The 20458-nt window shown below is 35.6% G+C and overlaps 1 protein-coding gene across 1 annotated transcript; it reads left to right on the forward strand.

Annotated features, from left to right (window-relative positions):
- The first annotated feature begins 1406 nt into the window (after window positions 1-1406).
- Window positions 1407-19783, forward strand: LOC135681430 (uncharacterized). Its single transcript, XM_065195909.2, has 3 exons — window positions 1407-2471; window positions 13930-14174; window positions 18683-19783. Exons 1-3 carry the CDS (start codon window positions 2237-2239, stop codon window positions 18911-18913), a joined length of 711 nt encoding a protein of 236 aa, XP_065051981.1. The 5' UTR covers window positions 1407-2236; the 3' UTR covers window positions 18914-19783.
- The last annotated feature ends 675 nt before the right edge of the window (window positions 19784-20458 follow it).

Here is a 20458-nt window from a genome sequence, read left to right on the forward strand (position 1 = left end):
GAAATGATTTAAATATCAACAACCATTCTAAAACAGATCTTAACATTGTGAATGATTTATTGTATCACGAGATGCCATGGGTGAGGTATCATTCGCGATATCACAACAAGTCTCTTTTTTCTTCTTGTATCTTTGTGGTAAAATGGAGTTGTAGTGAAAATAAAGGACATGATCAGCAAGATTATTTGAGGGTCCAGCCCAAATACCCCTATTTTTATAAAAATGTGCAGTGATAATTTTGGTATGACCTATTAAAATCGTTTTGTAACATGACCGCGATAATTCTATCATCGAATCTAAATATAATTTTTGCGGCCGTATAGGATAATTTGCAGTAAAACTTAATTTTATTGGATTTTATTGGCTTATTACTCCCTGGAATTGCAAAATTTACTTTACACTGTCGAGAAGATGACGTCTTGCTGTAACATTAGAATCGTTAAACAGGGAAAAGTATTTCCTATCCTCAGTACCGCCATTTTCACTGTCTGTTCTGCCACACTTCACCTCTCAAATATTTTCATTTTGCCTGTTTTGTACCGAATTTTTTGCGTAAGGAAATATTTTAACGACTTTCCGAAAAAAGATGGAAAATGTTTCGTTGTCCTGTCAAAGTTACATTCTACCTACATATTTACGTTCGCTTTGAAACGGAGACCAAAAAAGAGTCAGAATTTCCCAAACAATTGAATGTCTTCCTTTCTTTAAAGCCAAAAAACATCTTTTCTTATTGGAAAAGTTTTTTTCTTACTATCTACAGACATTTTCAAGATTAAAGCTCTGTACAAGATAAAGATGACATTGCTCTTCGCGAATTTGCGGCAGCAAGAACAAAACCCAAGCTTGCACCGTTATATGACAAAAATAGTTGGTACAGTAGAGACAATGTATACAATGTAAAAACAGTAGTAAATGACAATAGAAATGACAATGACAATAGAGACAATAAGTACAATGTAGAGACAGTAGAGAAAATTTAGAAACAGTAAATCAATTAATTCTTTTCAATAATAGGGAGCAGGATATGGACTATATTCCAGGTCACTCTTCTGTCCTTCTCGTCCTGCGAAGACTTAGGCCTATGTTGTCTCCAGCCTCGTTCTGAAATTTGAACGACGTACAAATATCCAGCCCATGATTGATACTGACCCCATTAGACTTTCTTATTTCTTATAACTCTGATATAATGAAAGTCAATTTTGAATGTTCTTTTGCACGTAAATTGCCCGAAGTGACTGAGAAACCCCCGGTAAAAACTGAGCTGTGGTTATGTAAGGACTACTCTTTGCCAACTCGACCACCGAAGTGTTATTTGAAAGGCAGCATCCTGCTGACGATAAACGTCGGCAAACCGTTTTAATCTTTGCCCGCTTTTGATTTGCAAAGCTCGGGAAGTTGCTCAGAAATGATATGTAGCGCTGTCGTTCCCATACAGGATCAAGTCATTTTGTAAAGTAAGAAGAGCGGGATTGGTTGTAAGCAGTCAAATCTAGACGATCATTGTCGATATTAATGTATGTGGATTTTATTCATAGTAGTTTCCATCATATCTTAGAGACAACTGCTCCACATCACTTGATTATCGATCCTTGCGAAGCATTTTTGAATTCTTAAAACCCTCACAGTCGATTTGTAATCATACGCGCATATGGATAATAGTACATAATGCTGATCTGGAAATATCCCGTCAAAGGGCAAGGAGAGCTGTAAAAGAGTTGCGGCACGGCGGGGAAATGTTCTTTTGCAATCAGAAAGCAGTTAATCCGAAAAAATTCATTATTTAATAAGAAGTCTTCATGACTGTTTCCGCGTTATGGATACGAGCGGGTGTTATTTACTATCAACACTGCCTTAAATTAACCCGTGGCCGACTCGAGTGTGATAAGTAGCAAGTGACAGTTATAAGATTCCAGTGCTCTGGTGTTGTTAATGTGTTCTTGCAGTTATAATTAAAAACAAAGCACCGATCCTGAAGAAAATAGCTAATATTTGCTTAGGCAATCAATTTGTTTATGTGTGCGCATTTGTCGGATTGCGCCCATGTACAAATTCTAATTCGGATTTGGAACAAAGAGCTATTGACGGAATGTGTCACCAGCATAATCGCCTAAGACAAGATTAGCCCTTACTGCTTGCTAGCATTGTGTTCAAGCCCAGACAGCTGAAGGCAAGGTTACAATACTTTCATCACGGACAACGCATATCTCAGATCGAGCTGCATCTGCAGTGAACAGTCATGGCTTCCTTTTCCATTAAACACATCCTTCAGCTGGAGCGATCGTCATCCCCCGAAAGGGTCGAGCACAGAGGGGGCGAGTCTGTACTACCATGTTGCTGGAAATCGCCCGTGTCCAGGTCACCTGTAGAGGAACCAAGAGCGCTGATACCTTGTCCTGCTGCCTGCTACTCCTGCCCTTGCTGTGAGCGTCCTCCGTACCGTCCCGTCACTCTACCTCATAGTCACCATTATCGTAAGTTCAGTTTCAAATTTTTGTTGTTGGTTCATGCTGATTCGCTTTTCCATTCAATGAATTTTCATATGAACCTGTTGATTAAGTGTTCTATCCTCTGTTATTTGACACATTGCTCACAAAATCTGAGACAAATTTTTATATCCATTGAAACAAAAAGTCTAGTGTAAACTTAAAGTTAAAAGTTTCTAGACATTATTAAATTTTGAGACGAAAAATTTTGGAACCGTGTAAGATAAAGAAATAGTATAAAATCACAATAGTTGGGTGAATAAAACAATTTCATTATAACACTGTAGGAAACCAAATTAAATTATCAATTGCTAATTTGATTTCTATAAGAATTAGGTCACTTTTTCTGTACGAATTCAGATGTATGTTTTAGATAGCCCACAAACGTACAGCCATCCTTTTTAACAAAATTGTCTTCCTTCAATCTCTGCTTCAATCTCTTCAGCTGGGACGGCTTTATCAAAAATTTACCTTGTCTTATCTTCTTCGTCTTTTTCGATTATTCGTTAACTTATTAGCGTCTAAAGACTTTTGACGTGGTTCCTTTAGCGTTGGTTTATCTGATACGCGGCTATGAAATAACTTTGTAGAAATTAATGTTTTACTTTTCTTTGACACGTTAAGGCAGTAGACTGCTTTACATAGCTTTTATTTTTGAACGGGTGCTTCTACTCGGGTGTATTAAAAGTAGAAAAAAAGGACGACTTTCCATGAACCAGGGGATAAGAAAGCAATGTTCTTTGACAGATCCCTCTTTGAAGTGTCAACACTAAAAACAGGGAATTTTTCAACTCAACTCTCTACCAAAACGATAACTATAAACCAAAAAATTTATCTTGCATCAAAGTTGCTTTTTGTAAAGGCATTCTGCATAAGCCAAGTTGCAAGTCAGTCAAAAATCAAATAAACAAATCACTCGAAACTTTTGGAGTAAATAACAGCGAGTAACAGATGATTAACATCTTTGAATATGCTTAACAACTTTACAGTAATACCTGATTATTTTCCTAAAGATATGTTGAGCAAGACCTTCAAAAAGTGGAACATGTCCTTGAATTAACCATGTTCTTTCAAGCTTATTGATAGCTGAATAGAATAGCTGGTCTTAAACAAAAATTTCTAATAGAAAATGTGAAAATTCTCAATCCTAAGTATCTGGTAGATTGTGGGCATCTGTCATACAATTTCAAGCAGCCCTTAGTTAAGCTCTCATCCAAGGAAATTGGCAATCCTGGAGAAAAAGTCATTAACTCTATGCATTATCTTCTTCGGCTTGCCTATTGCCATTCGTTTTGCAGTTGAGAATAACAGAAAAAAGTTAGAACAGAAAAACCATAAGAAGTCAGCTAAACTAAACATGTAGGGGAATATTGGAGTAAATTTTGCCATGCAAGTTTCAAAAACTTTATCAGCGGCGTGTGATGACTGTTAGAGTAACTGACCTTTTAATAGAAAGCTTAGATCTCTCTGGTATGACCGTTGCAACTCAGGTCAGCCATAGTGATTATCTTTCAGAAATTTTTCGAAGTAATCCGCTTTCTTAACAACGCAGTTGCTAGAAAAAAATTACCTCTATTAATATTAGGCAAACACGCTTAAATTGAATTATTCCATGAAGGATTATCAATATCCCTCTTTGAGTGATTGTAGGCTACATTAAAAATGACATCGTGGTTGGTTAATGTAACGTTCGCTGGATTTTCAACAGAAAACCTACGCTAGTGATACCGGATTTTGGGATAATGAAAGCTTAAACGGAAACCCTTGATGTAGAGCAGCTATGAATTAAGATGATGGTCAGCTTAAGGGGAAATACTTTCTGTATTAATTTGCAGCATAAGGCAGTTTTAAATGGAGAGTCACCAGTCTCTGCAATGCTTTTTGGGATCTTTTGTATCCGCTTGTCTCGGATTATCGTTATAATTTAAATTATATCCATTAATAACAACCGAATGAAAGCTTGAAACCAATTTCATTGAGCTCATCATCATTAGAATACTTTGTCAATCTTACCTTCTAAGCATTGCAACAAGATCAGAGATAATTGATAAGGAATCTCTATAGGGTTTCTTTGGCAAGGCTCAGATATTTTATGCTCGACCAATTATGACAATAAATGCGATAAATCTATCTTTTAATGCGATGTAAATTTTTGCAAGCGCTTGAGATTGCTTTTAGTTTTCTAGTGAGTATGTTTTTGAGTTTTTTGCATCCAACTAAAAAGTCATCTTTTTTCTATACTTAGAAAATTAACTAGGTACTAACGCTTTTTAGATTTCCGATGCCTTGATTCTCTGTGATCTCGAGATAAAAACATAAAGATCTCTTGAGGAACAACTGCTTGAATGTAGAATACGAGTATGTCTTCTTTAAACAAGTGAGAAAATACGATATCTCTTCATGAGAAAACATGATGTCTCAAGAAAGGGATGTTGATCGTTCCTTATAAGTTATTTCCATTTCTGTAGTTCAATGCATTTATATTTTTCGTATGGTTATTCTATATGACTCTCAAAAATAAAAGGACATATTACTCTGTTGTTGCCCTATGTAGATTTTCATATAAAGAAGATCCTTTTCTATGTAGGAAGAAGTTTATTTTGTCGAATTATCTGTGCAGCAATAAAAAAGGATCCTTGAACATCTTAATAGGTAATACTAGCTACTTGAATAGCCTCTCTTCAGCCTATCGCACATCATTATCTATGGGCTATTTTCGTGATCTTGCCTCGGCTACATCCAGAAATTCCTAATCAATATCTTCTGCCATATCAATATGCGATGACGATGAAGTCGGTCGCTTCCCGTGGCGGCAGTCTTCTGGATATGCCTTTATATATGATTAAGGTGTTTCTTTGTAGTCTTGTTAATTTTGCAAGTATATCATGAGAGGTTCCATTGTAAACCAGTGAAAATCCTGAATTTGTGCCCTGGTTGAAATATTTCAAAGTCAAACAAAGCTAATTTTAAAGATTCTTTTTATGCCATCTGTTTTGAAGAGATGAGATTTCTGCATAAAGTATGGCAGTGATTTTGCTTAGCCCTTTAAGGTGCAATTCAATACAACGCGGCAAAGCTTTTAGGCTAAGTTTCATTTCCCACCTCTTCCAATTGGACAAGCCACCAGTTTGCTTTCTCTGCGATGAAAGTTATGGCTATCAAGAAAGCTAAGGTAGACTAAGTCTGCTAAGACCACTTTAAAGTTTAGCAGTTTTTATATGTAAACTATCGATATAAAGTAACAATAAAGAAGAGATTACGATTAAACTTAGGAAGGCATTAGGTGTGTTTGGGAAGAGAAGAAAGCCATGTCTTAACCCGATACCATGAGCTTGTTTACAGAGTTATATCTTTGCTAAAAAACTGTGTAGCGGAGAATTTTTTCTCAGATTCATGAAAATTGGATGAATTTCGAAAAATCTTTGAAATTTTGTGTGTTCTGCCCGAATTTCCTTCTTTTTATAAATACAAAGGAAGCATGACTCCACACACGATTATAATGCCCTTTTTGCAGTGCGTCTTACTTAAAGGATTGAAAACCAAAGAATAATATCTATAAGGAGTTTAAGGTGATCGGTGTGGATTTAAGGAGATTAAGCGATTCATGCATACTCCTGCAGAAACAACAAAGACAGTACATATGAAAGCCATTAAGAATCAAGTTAGCATTACTAAATGTTGTCCATTTTTAAACAACGAGATTTCCATATTCGCATCTCATGTAACAAGAAAAACATTACGTTTAAAGGCAGTATTCCAGCGTATTTTTTTGTTTGCAGATTTCAGCAAATACATGAAGATGGTAGACTTAAGAAAATTATACTCGATCTTAAACACACCAACGTTTTCTAATGGATTAATCGCAGATTTCAGAATTGTAAAAATAGTCTGTGTTGATATTAGGCCATACGAGCTGCGTTTGCCCTATTTTCAAGTGTTAGGAAAACTTTAGCGTTAGGTACACTTTGAGGCACGTGAAGGCAAAATTACGGCCTAAGAAAACGCCATACTCAATGTTTTGGAAAATATATATTGATGAAGAAACGAAAGTTAAGCAAAAATTTTATTTATAATCAATGGAAAATCAATGTATTTTGTATATGGCTAATTTTTTTGCATAACTTATAAAACAATTGTTGTTGATGGTTGGTTTTTGTAATGGTGATAGAATTCCGCCTTGCAACAATTTGCTATCGCATGCGTTTATCAAATCAGATCTGACAATCGTATGTACAAAATAATTCCTAGAGCAGATGCTAGAGGAAATCACCAAGTTTCTTTGCTTCTTTGTTGATTAGAAAATAATCACCTTCCTATCGATGACAGCAGTATTGAAAATTTTCTGAAAATGTCATAAATATACTTGAACCCGTTGCATAGGCTTTGGGGCTTTCAAATTCATTTAAGCAGTAATGATAGCCAAAAATTACGCACAAAAACTTTTTGGCACATAGATGTCTTCACCAGCATCTCATAATTGAATGAAGCTTTAAAGTATTCCGTTACTTCAACGGGAAATATCACCATTAAATGATTCAATGCCATTAATTTTTATGATTTGTTTTCCTTTTTCAAACATTTCAAAATTGAAAAAAATTATTTACATTTGCTGTTTACTTTGCTGAAAATGTTTCAAGATACTGTGATCTGGCAGAGCGTTCAATGGCTAATATGATACCAAAAACTGTTTCAGCAAAAGTTAACATTTAGAATCCACGGCATCGTTCATGATTAATAGCCTCTTTATATGTAATTTATGATAATTATTCTGTACTTGCCTGAAATAAGGCAAAGTCCACGACAAGCATTTCAGAATCCAGTTTTTTAAGGATTGGATTGCTTTAGCATTTTAGTTTCTATTTTATCAGGAATGTCTCAAGACTTTTTTAAACGAACCCGAAAACGAGGGGAAATTACTGAACATTGAGGAAAATTTTTGCGACGATGCCCTTGAGATTAGCTAAAAATACATTTGAGAATATCCCCCCCCCCCCCCCCCCCGCCTGCTACGCTACTGATAAAAAGATAAATACTGATAAAAAATAAATAAAGTAAAATCTTGGCGTTACTTTGCTACTGCTGACTACCAACAAATGATTTTCACCGAAAGAAACAAAATTTACCGAAGCTGTTGTGGGGTGTCACACCCACTACACCACCCGCTAAATTCGTCCCTGAACTTGTATGTCAACTGTCTGAATGCCAAAAAGTATCAAAATCAATTTAAGCTAATGCTGAGCTTTTTCTTTGCATTGCACGAATCCAACATATTTGTTTGTAATCAGCGCTGTATAGATCTTTAGAATTTGCAGCAGATTTTTTGTTTCAACCTACATTATATTGCTAATGAAAAAAGGAACAAGATGTCAACATTGTGTGAAGCCACAAGTAACGACATCAAAATGTTGGGTTAATTCATCTATTTGAAAGGTGCTTGCCTAGATCTGCAGCTCCTTCCTCGTTATCCAATGCTGTGGTTACATGTAGATTGCCACATTACATGTAGCATGAAAAATACAGTATGTTATATTTTCTACCGGGAGAATCTATCTTCGCTTCTTCAAAATTTATTTTTTTTCTGTTCGACTGACCAAGTTCAATAATATGAAAAAATGATAAAGAATATTAAGACTTTACATATGTAAATATTGTGACTTTCAAATGTGAACTGCTTTGATAAAATAACGTTAACAGTAAAGGTAGCTGGAAACTTCTTGCAAGACATGTTCTGTTTTCAATGACTTGCACAATATCAAAATGCGTCAACCGAGCTTCGTCAGTGAAGCTATATGTTCAAGTTTGTTCAACACAGAGTAAAACTTTTCTAAATCACATTGTTAAGTGAAGAAGACTTAGTTCCATGTTGTGCTTTTGCTTGATGTCTGAAACATTTTAATGAACGCTTCCAGGATGCACTGCGCGCTTGACGTGGTTAGGCGTGCCGACTGGTTTTGCATAATAGATTTCAAACTCAACGTCACAATTTACCGTTTTTCTAGCACCTGAGAGATAACAAAATGGGACATTGAATTGGTAGTATTTTCGTTGCACATCTAGAAATGATGATCAATGATATAAACTGGCGAGGACATCGTGAAGTACCAACGATAATAAGTCCATAGAAGTGGAATTTTCTTTCATTTTGTAAGAAAACTTATTGACGTCTGTTGTTCTATATACGTAGCCAACAATCATTCCAGTATCGAAAGCGAAAAGGGACCTTAAAATATCAACCTTTGGACTACCTTATTGATAGCAATGTATCTTTCTGGGTCATAATGTAACGCGAAACTTCCTTCTATGAATGCGTGGGTAGAGATTTCGCCTCATCGAAGTCAAATCTTGCTCTTACATTGGTCGATGACAATATTTGTCTTACAGAAAGTCCTAGCTAAGTAATAGGATTTAGATATTGCCCCCTCGTTAGATGCAACAAAGCGAAAGACGGCACTTATAATAGCTCTTGGGACAAGTCGCAGAATCCTATAGAAGGGTCCGTTGATTCCAATAAAGACAAGACGCCAGACTTTCTGGGAAAATTCCCAACTGTAGCTCTTTTTCAACTTTGAAACTAATTATAAACAGAGGTACGACATGTTAAGATGAATTGCATTTGCCTTTTTTAAGTTGGGTAGGCACTGCGAGTCTCTAGACGACAGACTGAGCTTGTTTCATGCCAAACAGAAAGCAAAACAAAGCACAATAGCTGGTTGACGCGAATGAAGTTTGTCTGTACGTTTGGGGAAAGTCAAAAGTACCAGGAAGGCATTGTAAAATGTCGGGCCGTGTCACAAATTTGATGATCTGTTTGTTAGTTTATTGTCTGAATTCAAACAGCAAGAGAACTACCGATATAAAGAATACTTGAATTAAACACATAAAAATGACCAAGGTCTGACAGAATGTTTTCAATTATATTATTAGCAGTTTTGGCATATCTCAGGAGCAAGATAATTAAACCGTGAATTGCGGCATCAAATATTAACACAACGAATTAGCAGTTTGTTGCGGGCATCATCTTTGCATACTGTGGATGATGCATGAAATTGGTTTCATCATTATTTGCACATGTTATTGCAATTGTTGGTCTTAAGATCATCGGTATTGGCCAGTTTTGCAAGGCTTGCTTTCGCATCTTTGCTGCAAGGATGCCTACGACAAGGGTTCCATTAGCAGCTAAATATGCTCAAGTCACGTGGTGTTTTGGTGTTTCATTTCTATTGTTGAGCTGGTAGACCAGCACGAGGTTGAAAAAGCGACAGGTCCAACTTTAACAGATTTTAGATTTCCTTCTCAAGACTACAAAATAGCTTGCAGTCTTGTACATGAAAACAACATACTTAGTTGCTAAAACTAAATATGGTAAAAGAGGAAATGTTTTACTTTTGACGGCGAAATACGCCTCGCTGCAAGGTAAGTTTCCGGTGCAAAGACAATTCGAAGTTAATAGAAATCATGGATCTATTTGCCATTCTGGAGTGGATTTTGAATGAGCCAGATTAAAATTTGAATATGTAAATTTGTGAAAAGCGAGGTGTTTGTCATAAGTCGCGAGAATCGATTACTGAAACTAAAAGTACTGAATCAACTAAAAACAGATACTTCGGGCTCGTCTTGTCTCGCATTTTCATGCTTGACTTTGGCAGCTTTCCTGATAGCTACTGTATAAATCTAAATTGGTGTAAGAAATTTAAGTCAATGAGCTTATGAAACTTGAACTGCTTTAAAATGCTTATTAACTCTCAACAAAGAAGGGCTGACTTACCTAATGTTAGGTGTTTCCAGTGCAATTATGCAAAATAAGAATATAGACAGTGTAATCAGTGATAGTGGAACACCTTCTAGTGGATTATATAAAGTTATTTGTTGCCTTTCTTTCATGCTTTCATCTTGCAAAAAATCGTTGCAGTTCTGAGAAAAAAAATCCTAAATCTCTTCAACCATGCAAACTAAAACAATATTTTTCTTCCTCATAAATGTTTGGAATTTATTTAATTTCATAGGACGTTCGGCACCATGCGTATGGAGAAAATGATCTTAGACTTCAATGATATAGTAACTACAATTCAGTCACATTAATTATTTGAGATTAAGAGACAGGTCAGCAGGTATACAGCAAAACCTACATAGGCTGGCTATAGACAACCTTGTAGAAATAAATTGTTCTATACAATCATCTTAAGAAAGTGATTTTGAATGAATAATTTGCTTCTTTTTTTTTGCGACTCTTTTTCCCTTTTGTATTTATTTGCTAAATGCACGAGGCAACAAGTGGATTGGTTTATGTATTCATCCTATGCAGTGCCACAATTCACATTGCTAAAGAATGTTGAATAAACGTTACGCATAAACGTTTTAGGCGTAAAAGCTGGACAAAATGGCAGAAATTATAAACTGTTTTATTTTAAGAAACGTTCTTGCTGAAAGATTTTACATGACGTTCAGTTGCTGTGTGCTTTCATCGCGTTTTAACTATGCAAATTGCTGGGACGGATGTAAGGCAGTGCAAAAAGGTAAATTCACCATCCTGTCTGTTGTAAAATTGCCATTTGCAGAGATATGAGAGCTATTGCATGTATTTGCACATTGCCATAGAACCTAAAAATTGGCTCTGTAGCTGTGATCGAAAACCTGTATTCACAACCGAATGTTATCAGCGCAGAATTTCTACATTCCGCCTCTCTAAGGACATTCTGCGCCTTCAAGATGCTCGAGTCTACCTTTCCATCTCCACAGTACACGCCATTCTACATGTACTAATTGACTACATTTAGAACAATTTTTTTCAATTTTTACCAATGAATTTTGAAACTCGGAGATCGATTTATATCAATATGCAACTACATTCCAAGTAGTTCTACATGAAATTAAAATATGAATCTAACAATGCGAAATTCTTAACTTTTCGATTTTTTTATTCTCTCTTGGATTCATAGTAAGATAGAACACTTTAAACTTCATAATTTTTTCATGCGATTGTTTCTTACATCTAAAATGTAGTTTTTTATGCGTGTCTCAAATGCAGTCCTTTGGCTGTGACATTGTGGAAGGAAGCGGCATGAATGGATGATCTGTAGTTTAGACAAAATGCGACAACATCTAATGCAAGAAACAGGACAAGGAACAAACGATTTATTCCAAAAATCGTCTTAATTCGGCATTTAGTATGCAAAAGATTCGGCCACATCAATAAAAGAACTGCGTGGCTTGAAATGTTTTTCTAGTTATTGCAACTGTGCATTAGATTTCGGATACACATGTCACTTCAATGCGCGGCCATTTTTCGTCAGGTATACCTTGAGAGATCTTTTGAGCGAAGATTTAAATCGGTTGATCATCTCGTCAGTAAAGGCCGCCATTATTGTGAAGAAAAAAAGCGGCAATTTGATTAAAGAAATCATGCATCGAGCATTACGCCTTTCCTGCTTGAATCATGGGGATTCTAGTCAATATTCGCTATCAAGTACCAAATCTTTTTGAAGTCTTATTTTGGTCCTCCATTTCAATATTCGGTTTAGGCCCTCTCGCTGTGTACAATATCACAGCTTGTTGTAGTGAATATTAAAATCTCTTTTCAACCGCAAAACTACTTTATATTTCAGTATGATAAACGAACGGTGCTTGTCTTTGTAACAAATAGTTTCAGTGTTAACTTGAGATAAAAATGAACAGAGTAAATTCTCTTTTACTTTTTACGAGAGTTAAATGTTCACCATCTGAATGAATGTTTTGGGTACTCTTTATGTTCCAAGAAGTTTAAAAGCCAAGTTAACAAGCTTATGGGCATTAGACATCACGATAAATTTTAAGGTTTAAATTCGTCTGGTACCTTGTTTTAAAATTTGTTTTGATTTTGATAACGAGTTTAGTGTCCCTGTTTGGGCCAATGATGCAAATCCCGCCTGGATTTTGTTTTTGAAAGGAGCATAAAAACCCCAATTAAAATGCTTTTGGATCAAAGACCAATTTTAGAACTGTCCAGAGTTCTATTTTGATGAGAAAACCGTTTGCGATTTAGATAGAAGGTATTTTCTTTTATTGGATCAGTTTCTAGGCATAATTGTTTTAATACCCGTCTGGATTATGCCTGTATGCATCTTGAATGCCCTATGCCGTATTAAGAATATGCCATGATTTCAAAGTAGGACAAGCACGTCTTTGCCCTCATTCTCTTTATGTATGGTTAACCCGCTATAATGGATTATCCCTTGGCCGAAAAGTACCGCTCATGTCTTAGGCCCTTTTCAATTCTGTAATATGCAAGAGATGTGCGTGTTTCCTGGTTATCAACTAGTCCTTTGTTCGAAATGGCAAAGACATGCACTTAACGAAGAATTTCCTTGCGACATCTTTTCGCTTCGGAATTCAGATATCATATTTTTGTACAATCTATTACCTTAAACAGATGAGTGAATCTGCTGCAAACCAAGTCAACAAACATTATACTATATTAATCAAAATTGATACATAATCCTGTTTAAGATATAGTTTTCGTTCTCTTCTGTGCCTTGAGTAATACAAAAAATTAACCAAAATATTTGGGGTGATTGCGTTCATTGTAAACATTTGGAAGTTAGAGTATGTTCAAAGACGAAACTATACTGTTTTACTTTGCAAGTATATTAATTTCTTGTATAGTTTTTGCTTGTACAAGTTTGTGAAGTCTGCAAAGTTGAAGTCTGAATTCAGTTAAAATTCATCGTCTACGCAAGCCATTTCAAAGCATTTTCGAACCATTTCGGTGGAGCTTTGTCGCGTTACACCTGCCAGAGAGCCACATAGCATGTGCTGCTTTCAAGAAAGATATCTTAAATGAAACCTTCTAAAGCTTTAGGATAGAGATGATAAACAAAAGATAGAATAAATAGGGTTGATAAAGACTAATTAGGAAGATTAATTACGACTTTATTGATTTTCAGTGCTGTACTTTTCAACCAAAGTTAGGGCTCGACTAAACCAAACATCTACAATGCTTCATTAAATTGAAAGCAATTTCGGTCGAAAGCCTCTTGTTTCTTCAACAAGACCAAATGAATTTTTTTGAGATATAGGCGTACGTCTTGAAAGTTTGATGTTCTTTTTCGCTTCAGATTTTCTGAACCAGTTACGAGATTTTCTTGTTACATTAAATGATTCCCATGTCCGCTCCATAAGTCGTGATAATTGATTCATGTTAATGCTATTTATCTGTTCACCTCATGTGGGCTTGTTTTTCGTAACTGATAAAGAAAATTGTCTCTATAGCTCATAAAAGTAGAATTTTAGCATTTAACTCATAAAAATTGGCACTGGTTTGATTGAATCAAAAAGGCAGAATTACGAAGTGGCTTTGATCTGTCTTCCCCATATCTTGAGGTACTTTATCTTCTTATCTCCAAGCAAGAGTTTACCGTTATAGTATAAATAACAAACTGGTCATTAATTAGTGTTGTTATGTCCTTTTCAGCTTCTCAACCAATACAAAGCGCTGCCTACCACCCTTCCTTACCCTGCATTCCTTTATCTTCAATAAAAACATCAGTTGGCTCCTTGGATGTGCCAACTAGCGGAATAAAACGACGACATCGAACGATTTTCACAGATGAACAGCTTGAGATTCTTGAAAGAATGTTCGAAAGGACTCATTACCCTGATGTGCTTGTCAGAGAACAAATTGCAAACATGATACAACTAACAGAAGAGAAAGTTGAGGTGAGCTAACATTGATGAATATCATTATTAAAGTTAAGATAACACTGGTACCTTGACACAATAAATAAAGAAATAAAGCTTAAATGCTGTCAGTGAACTTTTATCATTAATGCAAGATTGTGTTCCAAAGCAGTGTTGCAATTTTCTTCCAAATGCTTACTTAATAAAATTATTGTTTTTCCGGTCTTTTCGTGACGCCGTACTCGACACCGTATAAGAAAGGCCATAATCAATTTGGTGTATTTCACAAGACGGTTCTAAGTTGCAACTTCTAGTTTCAAGCTTAATGCAACCATCCGGCAACTGTAGAAAGTGTCTTATTAGAAGGGGGTTGTAATAAAGAGGAGTTGGTGCATTTTGCCTTATTACTTTTTCACATTTCTTTTTTTGGGTCCTGCAATCCTTTTAAGAAGCACTACTCGTTTCCTTGTTGGTCTCCGTATGCAATCCGTATGTTTTCCTAGTTAGTGAAGTCTGCATAAAGCGTTTGTAAATAGGAATATCAAGTTTATATCAAAACAGCCCAATAAAAACAGTTGTGTTGCTTTGAAAACGTAATATGAATCGTGAAGCAAACCTTTCTGAGATTTGTAACAGTTTATCAGGTGCAAAGAAGCAAGAGATAATGTTTGGAATGAGAACAGGCTACTGTCCTGTAATCTGTTGCTAAATTTGTGGATTGTGAGTTGGCAAAATGATTTATATCGTTAAGAGATTTGGCTATAGCAAGAAGCACGTATGGCTGTATGTTCCTGTCAAAGTCTGGTACAGCAGTCAATTTATCAGATGTCTCTCAACAAGCATATCTATTAACATTGGAAACATTGAATTTACCATATGCAAAACAAATCGATCTATTTTTTTATATGACAGTGACAAGCGGAGTATCATTCATGATCTGAAATTACCTGTGATATTTTTCGTATTGATGGAAGTCTCCACTTAAGTTGTAATAGAACACGAGAAAAAACACCTATGGACATATCGTAACATTGTAGACTTAGCAAAAAGAAGTTATGAAAAGTAGAAGTTATGATTCCTCGAAATCGCCGTTAAATTTTCTGATGGAAGGCAGCTTGATTGGTGAACATTGTTCATTGACTGAATTCTCAACTTTGCGGAGACCATCAAAAATTTGAATAAGCTAAAAACCGTGGAAAGGAATTATGGCTGTTCGCCTTTTACAGTACGCGGACCAGTAACAAACAAAAAAATAACTGAATTAGTTAGCGACTATCCAAAGCGCAAGGGTCCAGATCATGAAATCCTTGTTGAGACGATTGCGCTCTTGAATTTATGAAGGAAACTTCTGCTTCTCGTGGAAATCTATTAAGCGGATATACGCACGCAGTTTGCTGCAGAGATCATCCGAATTTATTAGAAGGCTTCCTTTTAAAATTGATAATGTCTTTTGAGTAGTGCTTAATGCTTTTCAGCTATTGTCACTTACTGTAAAGATCATTGAAAAATGACTATTTCGGTCGGCCTGCCTGCTTGATAATCTCGAGCGGGAGTGGCCTGCGTGCAATTCAACTTTCTTCTGCCGATTGCTTTGAGCCGCGTTGTTTTTCCGAGCTCCTCAATAAAGTGAAAAGAATCGATAAATTGGCTTACATTAGCAATTTGATTTTCACCTTGAATGACTAGGGCTTCACATGCCGCAAAAAAAGAAACGCTATCACCTGGTGAGGTCACCCCTTTTGAAAGGCGCTCCTTGTGAACTACTGTGAAGGAGTTCTTCGCAATTCGGCTATTTTTTCCTCAACCAACATTGAATTGATATCTTGTGTAAGGGGGAAAGTTATCAGAAATAAAAGACATAATTATTCACTGATGTTCCTTTGATCTATTGCATAGAAATTCTATGGTTTATTGTCCTGTAAGAGCTTCCGAGTTTTAATTGAAGACTGGATGTTTTTGAAATTTTAACAATTCTCAAGTTGTTTTCGATAAACTGATGGGACCCAAGTAGCTGTGAATAGTATGGCAAATGAACTTTTCTTTAAAGACTCTGAACTAGAAGACCAAAGCAAAATTGAAACATTTAAACCTTTTATTGAATGCATGGCATTTATCAATATATTTTCTCAGGAAATTATTCGATCAGGAAATCAAGTTAACAAAAAACTATTAAAAAAAACAAGAATTATTTTGTCAAAAAAGTTTGATATCAAAGGAGTAAGAAGTTAAAATCATAAAAATTCTGATTAGCATCCAGATTTTATAAGAAAATTTAGCAAATTTTCGTAGCAAATTTAGCATAAAAGCATGAAAATATGCCAAATTTTTAATCGTAACGCAAACAGTAGAGAAGATCATTCCACTGTTTCAGATGCAAAAATTATCCATATAGCATTCATTGGAATTTTAATCATGCAATGACTGCAAGTCTAAAAAGAAGAAACTGTCTGAAAGATATAATTGCTCGCCTAACTGCACAAATGCTCCGCTGCAGGAAAATTTGCAGCGATATTCTCGAGACTTTCTTTTTGGGTGAAGACATGACCCAGAAAATTGTCATTTGACCTGTCGTCAAAAATAATATCATCTTTAAGTAAAATAATCCTATTCTTCTTGCACTTCTTTTCCTTGAATGCTTTCATAAAGGTATAATTTCTACAAACAATTTTAAGCTGCAAGTAAACCTATAAACAAGAAGCAGTATTTTCTGTGCTTCTTAAGCTTGACCTGTGAGCATAAACTCCAAAAAAGTTTGCCAAGGACAAACATTTCCGCCTACAAACTCTCATCTGATTCTTCTAATTTCAGAGCTTAATGAAAAACAGCAATCATTTTAAATTCTACCCTCTTGATTCTATTAGATAACAATGCTTTTATCTTGAGGTTCAACGGCTGACCTAATGATTGCCTTCAAAAACCTGTTTTGAGATGCCCAACTCAGGTTCAATTAAAATGATTCAAGTCTATTTAACTAATACAAAAGTCTTTTTCGATTGACATGTCAAGATTATCTCAAAGATTATCTCTTTGGACAACAGATACAATTATTATCTTAAATCAAAAACCGCTCTGTCTTTCTCTGCTATTATGTTTTTACTTCAAAGAAGTTAAATTCGACCTTATCACTTTCGAGGTTAAGTTAGAATATATGCTTCTTCATAAGCACATGTTTACAAACAAATTTGTTAACGTTTACGAAGACCTCTTTCGGATGAGAGATGAAAAAGGGGAAATCTTTTCTTCCTGAACAAGCTTTTCGTATGATTTCCTTTTTATTCTGTTTCGTTGATACAAGCAGAAAGGAATCGCGCACTTTCCTTCTGCCACTCACTTTTTCAAAAGAAAGTCTTGCGTTATAAAGTTGAATGCAAAAATATGGAGACAGCTGTCGGTCTAGCGTGATTCTAGCATGAAAATCACGCAGGAAAAGAAATTGTTGCTTGTTTGTATTCTCTCACACCAAACAGTTGGTTGCAACTGGCAAATAAAGCGTTAGGATGTTTCAAAATGTTTGCTTTTTTAAAAACCATTTCCAAAAGAGTATGTCTTTCAAAACCATTTCCAAAAAACTGGCAACGGGGATTGAACTCTTTGGTGCTTATGTCCTTAATTTTCAAGGGTTGAACAAATGTAAATGTTGTGAAGAAATTTGATAAACAGAAGGTATGCATGGTCGTTTGGAGGCATACGGGTTTAAAGACAATCTAACTCTCTTAACATTTGTCGATTAATCCAAACCTGACCGAAGGAGTCTCCTCAAAGCAAATGCTGCATCGGCAGCCTCTGTGACTCAAAGCGGCGCATGCCTAGTCGGACATAGCTGCAAATCGCACTGAAATTGGAGAGGATCTTTGGATTTAGGTTGAAGATGAACTTTATTCAATAAATAACCAAAGGATTGACACGAGACGGAAAGCTTTGTGGTTTATTCGTTTTAATTAATTCATATCATTTTATGAAAATTTAGGATAACGTTACACAGATAAAACTTAGCAGGGTTGAAAGGGTTATAGGAAAACAAGGCTTTGGGAAACTACTGCTGGTATCAATGGCTCCGCTGTTATAGGTGCTTTAAAATCGCGAGTTGTAGGCCTACTTTGCGAGGAAGGATTTGAGATTTGAGATGTCTATTATTTTGGGATTGGAGGCGTGATGTTTCTTTGTCAGTAAATGTGATATTGCATCCTCACGATTGGCATTGAGAGAGATTCCCACTTGAAAAATGTTTGCCTTTAGTGATAGCTACACATAAAATTTGAAATTACATCTGATGATTCAAGCTTGAACAAATAATTTTGTCGTACGATATTTTCAAATTCTCGTTGGTGGTTGGCCAGTTTTGATTGTGTTGTCAAGAATGTATTAGTTATATGTGATTTTGCAAGAGGTAAACGCATTTATATCAGTTCTTGTCGTTTGATTGTCAATGCGTCAATTTCTTAACTGTTGATATATGTACGGGGTTATGCAAGTTCTGCTGAACCAGAAGTCTCTTTTAAGATGGAATACTTCAGCCATTATAATCTACGTTTCGTGCTTTTTTCAAGGTTTGGTTTAAAAACCGAAGAGCAAGATGGAGAAAGCAAAAGAAAGAGAGGCAAGTCAAGCAGTACCAGGATATCAGGCTTGAAGAAAGCACACTTCGCCACGAATGTTTTGTAAATGATGGCGAAAAGCATTCGACTGGACTGCAGTCTGAAAAAGAGAAAGGCAGTACATCTAAGTTCTGGACTGCACGAAACGATCCTGAAATTTATCACATAGAGAAGAGACAGTAGCCGCCAGTCAATATTGCCTTAGACTGATATGTGTATAAATCCCAACGAAATTAGCTATCTATTGTTTCTTTAGGGATGTGCTATTTATTGAACCGATGAAAAAGGTATAAACAATAGCCTTAATCAAATTGATTCAAGTTAGAGCAATGTGGTAACTACGTCTTAGTATATTGCTTGTGAAACTTTTTTCTAAGTTTCAGGTTGAGATTGTTAGGCCTAGATGTGCTCTTTACCTACCAATTTGTTTTCATTTATCAATTTCCCCCAACTTAATTACTACACTCTTTATTATTCAGAGCAGCTGTATTAGTACACGGGCCTCAAAATTGGCACAAAATGAGGACAAATTAAGAACAATGAAACTTGTGCTTCTTGCACCCCAAGAATCTAAGAGAAAATGAGAACAATCGAGCCTCAAATTTTTTTAAAAAAATGAGAACAGCCAGTCTGAACTTTAGTTTAATTGTTCTCATGAAATCGAGTATAATTTTATTCATTCAAGCTGTTTTACTGTCCTAGTTATTATGAAAATTCGCCATTATTAACTGTTTCACGAGAAATTATTTGACACAAAATGTCTTTGGTAATAAATTTATATAGTTTATGCTCCTCTCATGCTGTTTGATTAATATCAACACTTCCTTTTTTCTTATTTGTAATGTCTTCCTCTCATTTGTACTGTCCGACCCGGTTGATGTTTGTACATTTTGCACGAAAGGGCCCAACCTTTACGATTTTAATTTAGGTATGTCATAAAATTATGCCTGCATATTAGTTTGAAAAAGTAATATAATTATTGTAGTTATAAAGATCGTGTAAATATGATGTATGTTGGCTGTAGCAATCATCTATGAATCTGTTGTTTTTCTATCTCCTGCTTTTGTTAAAACTGTTGTTCCGAAAATTGGCTGAAGCTAGATCTTTTTTGGGAAAAATACAGCCATATTGCTTTTTTGTCCGAATCAACTACAGTTGAGTCCCGCTATCTCGAACTCGCACGGGAAATAAAAATTTGTTCGACATAGCGAGACTATCGACATAGCGAGATATCTAGACTGGGGATTTCCTCAATTAAAAAGGGGTCATCTGTTTTAAAAGCAGGATACCAACCAAGGAAAAGGGCTCAGTTATCGCCAAATCTTCGTTAAACATCGAACTGAACTAGAATAGTCTTTTAATGAAGTTTGCTTTATATTTTGGAGTGCTTCTTCATGGCAAAATCGCAGAAGACCATGGTTTTGTTTCTTTTGCTGGTGTCAAAGTAGCAGTAACAGAAGAAATACCCATTATAAACAGAACTGAATTCGAAGTGAATTCTTTTATCCAAGGACACCATGTTTATCATTGTATTTGGCAGCCCAAGATTAGAGAGGCAAACAAAACATAGCTGACAAATATGCAGTGTGTGACAGAAAAATGAAACTATTCTAAAAAATCTACCGAAAGGAAAGACAGGCAGATTTGCAAAGAGAATCTTCTTTCTCAGGGCAGATGAATTTAGTTTCTGTGTGGCTGTGGTGAATGGCAATCTTTGGAGATGGCAAA

Source organism: Rhopilema esculentum, chromosome 12, assembly GCF_057945365.1.
Source record: "Rhopilema esculentum isolate cy_ngs chromosome 12, ASM5794536v1, whole genome shotgun sequence".
Taxonomy (NCBI): domain Eukaryota; kingdom Metazoa; phylum Cnidaria; class Scyphozoa; order Rhizostomeae; family Rhizostomatidae; genus Rhopilema; species Rhopilema esculentum.

Excerpts from the sequence above, each read along its gene's own strand:
- LOC135681430 (XM_065195909.2), top strand. The coding sequence starts at position 2,237 with ATGGCTTCCTTTTCCATTAAACACATCCTTCAGCTGGAGCGATCGTCA. Across the intron at positions 2,472-13,929 it reads ACCTCATAGTCACCATTATC|CTTCTCAACCAATACAAAGC; the intron begins GTAAGTTCAGTT and ends TGTCCTTTTCAG. Across the intron at positions 14,175-18,682 it reads TAACAGAAGAGAAAGTTGAG|GTTTGGTTTAAAAACCGAAG; the intron begins GTGAGCTAACAT and ends GCTTTTTTCAAG.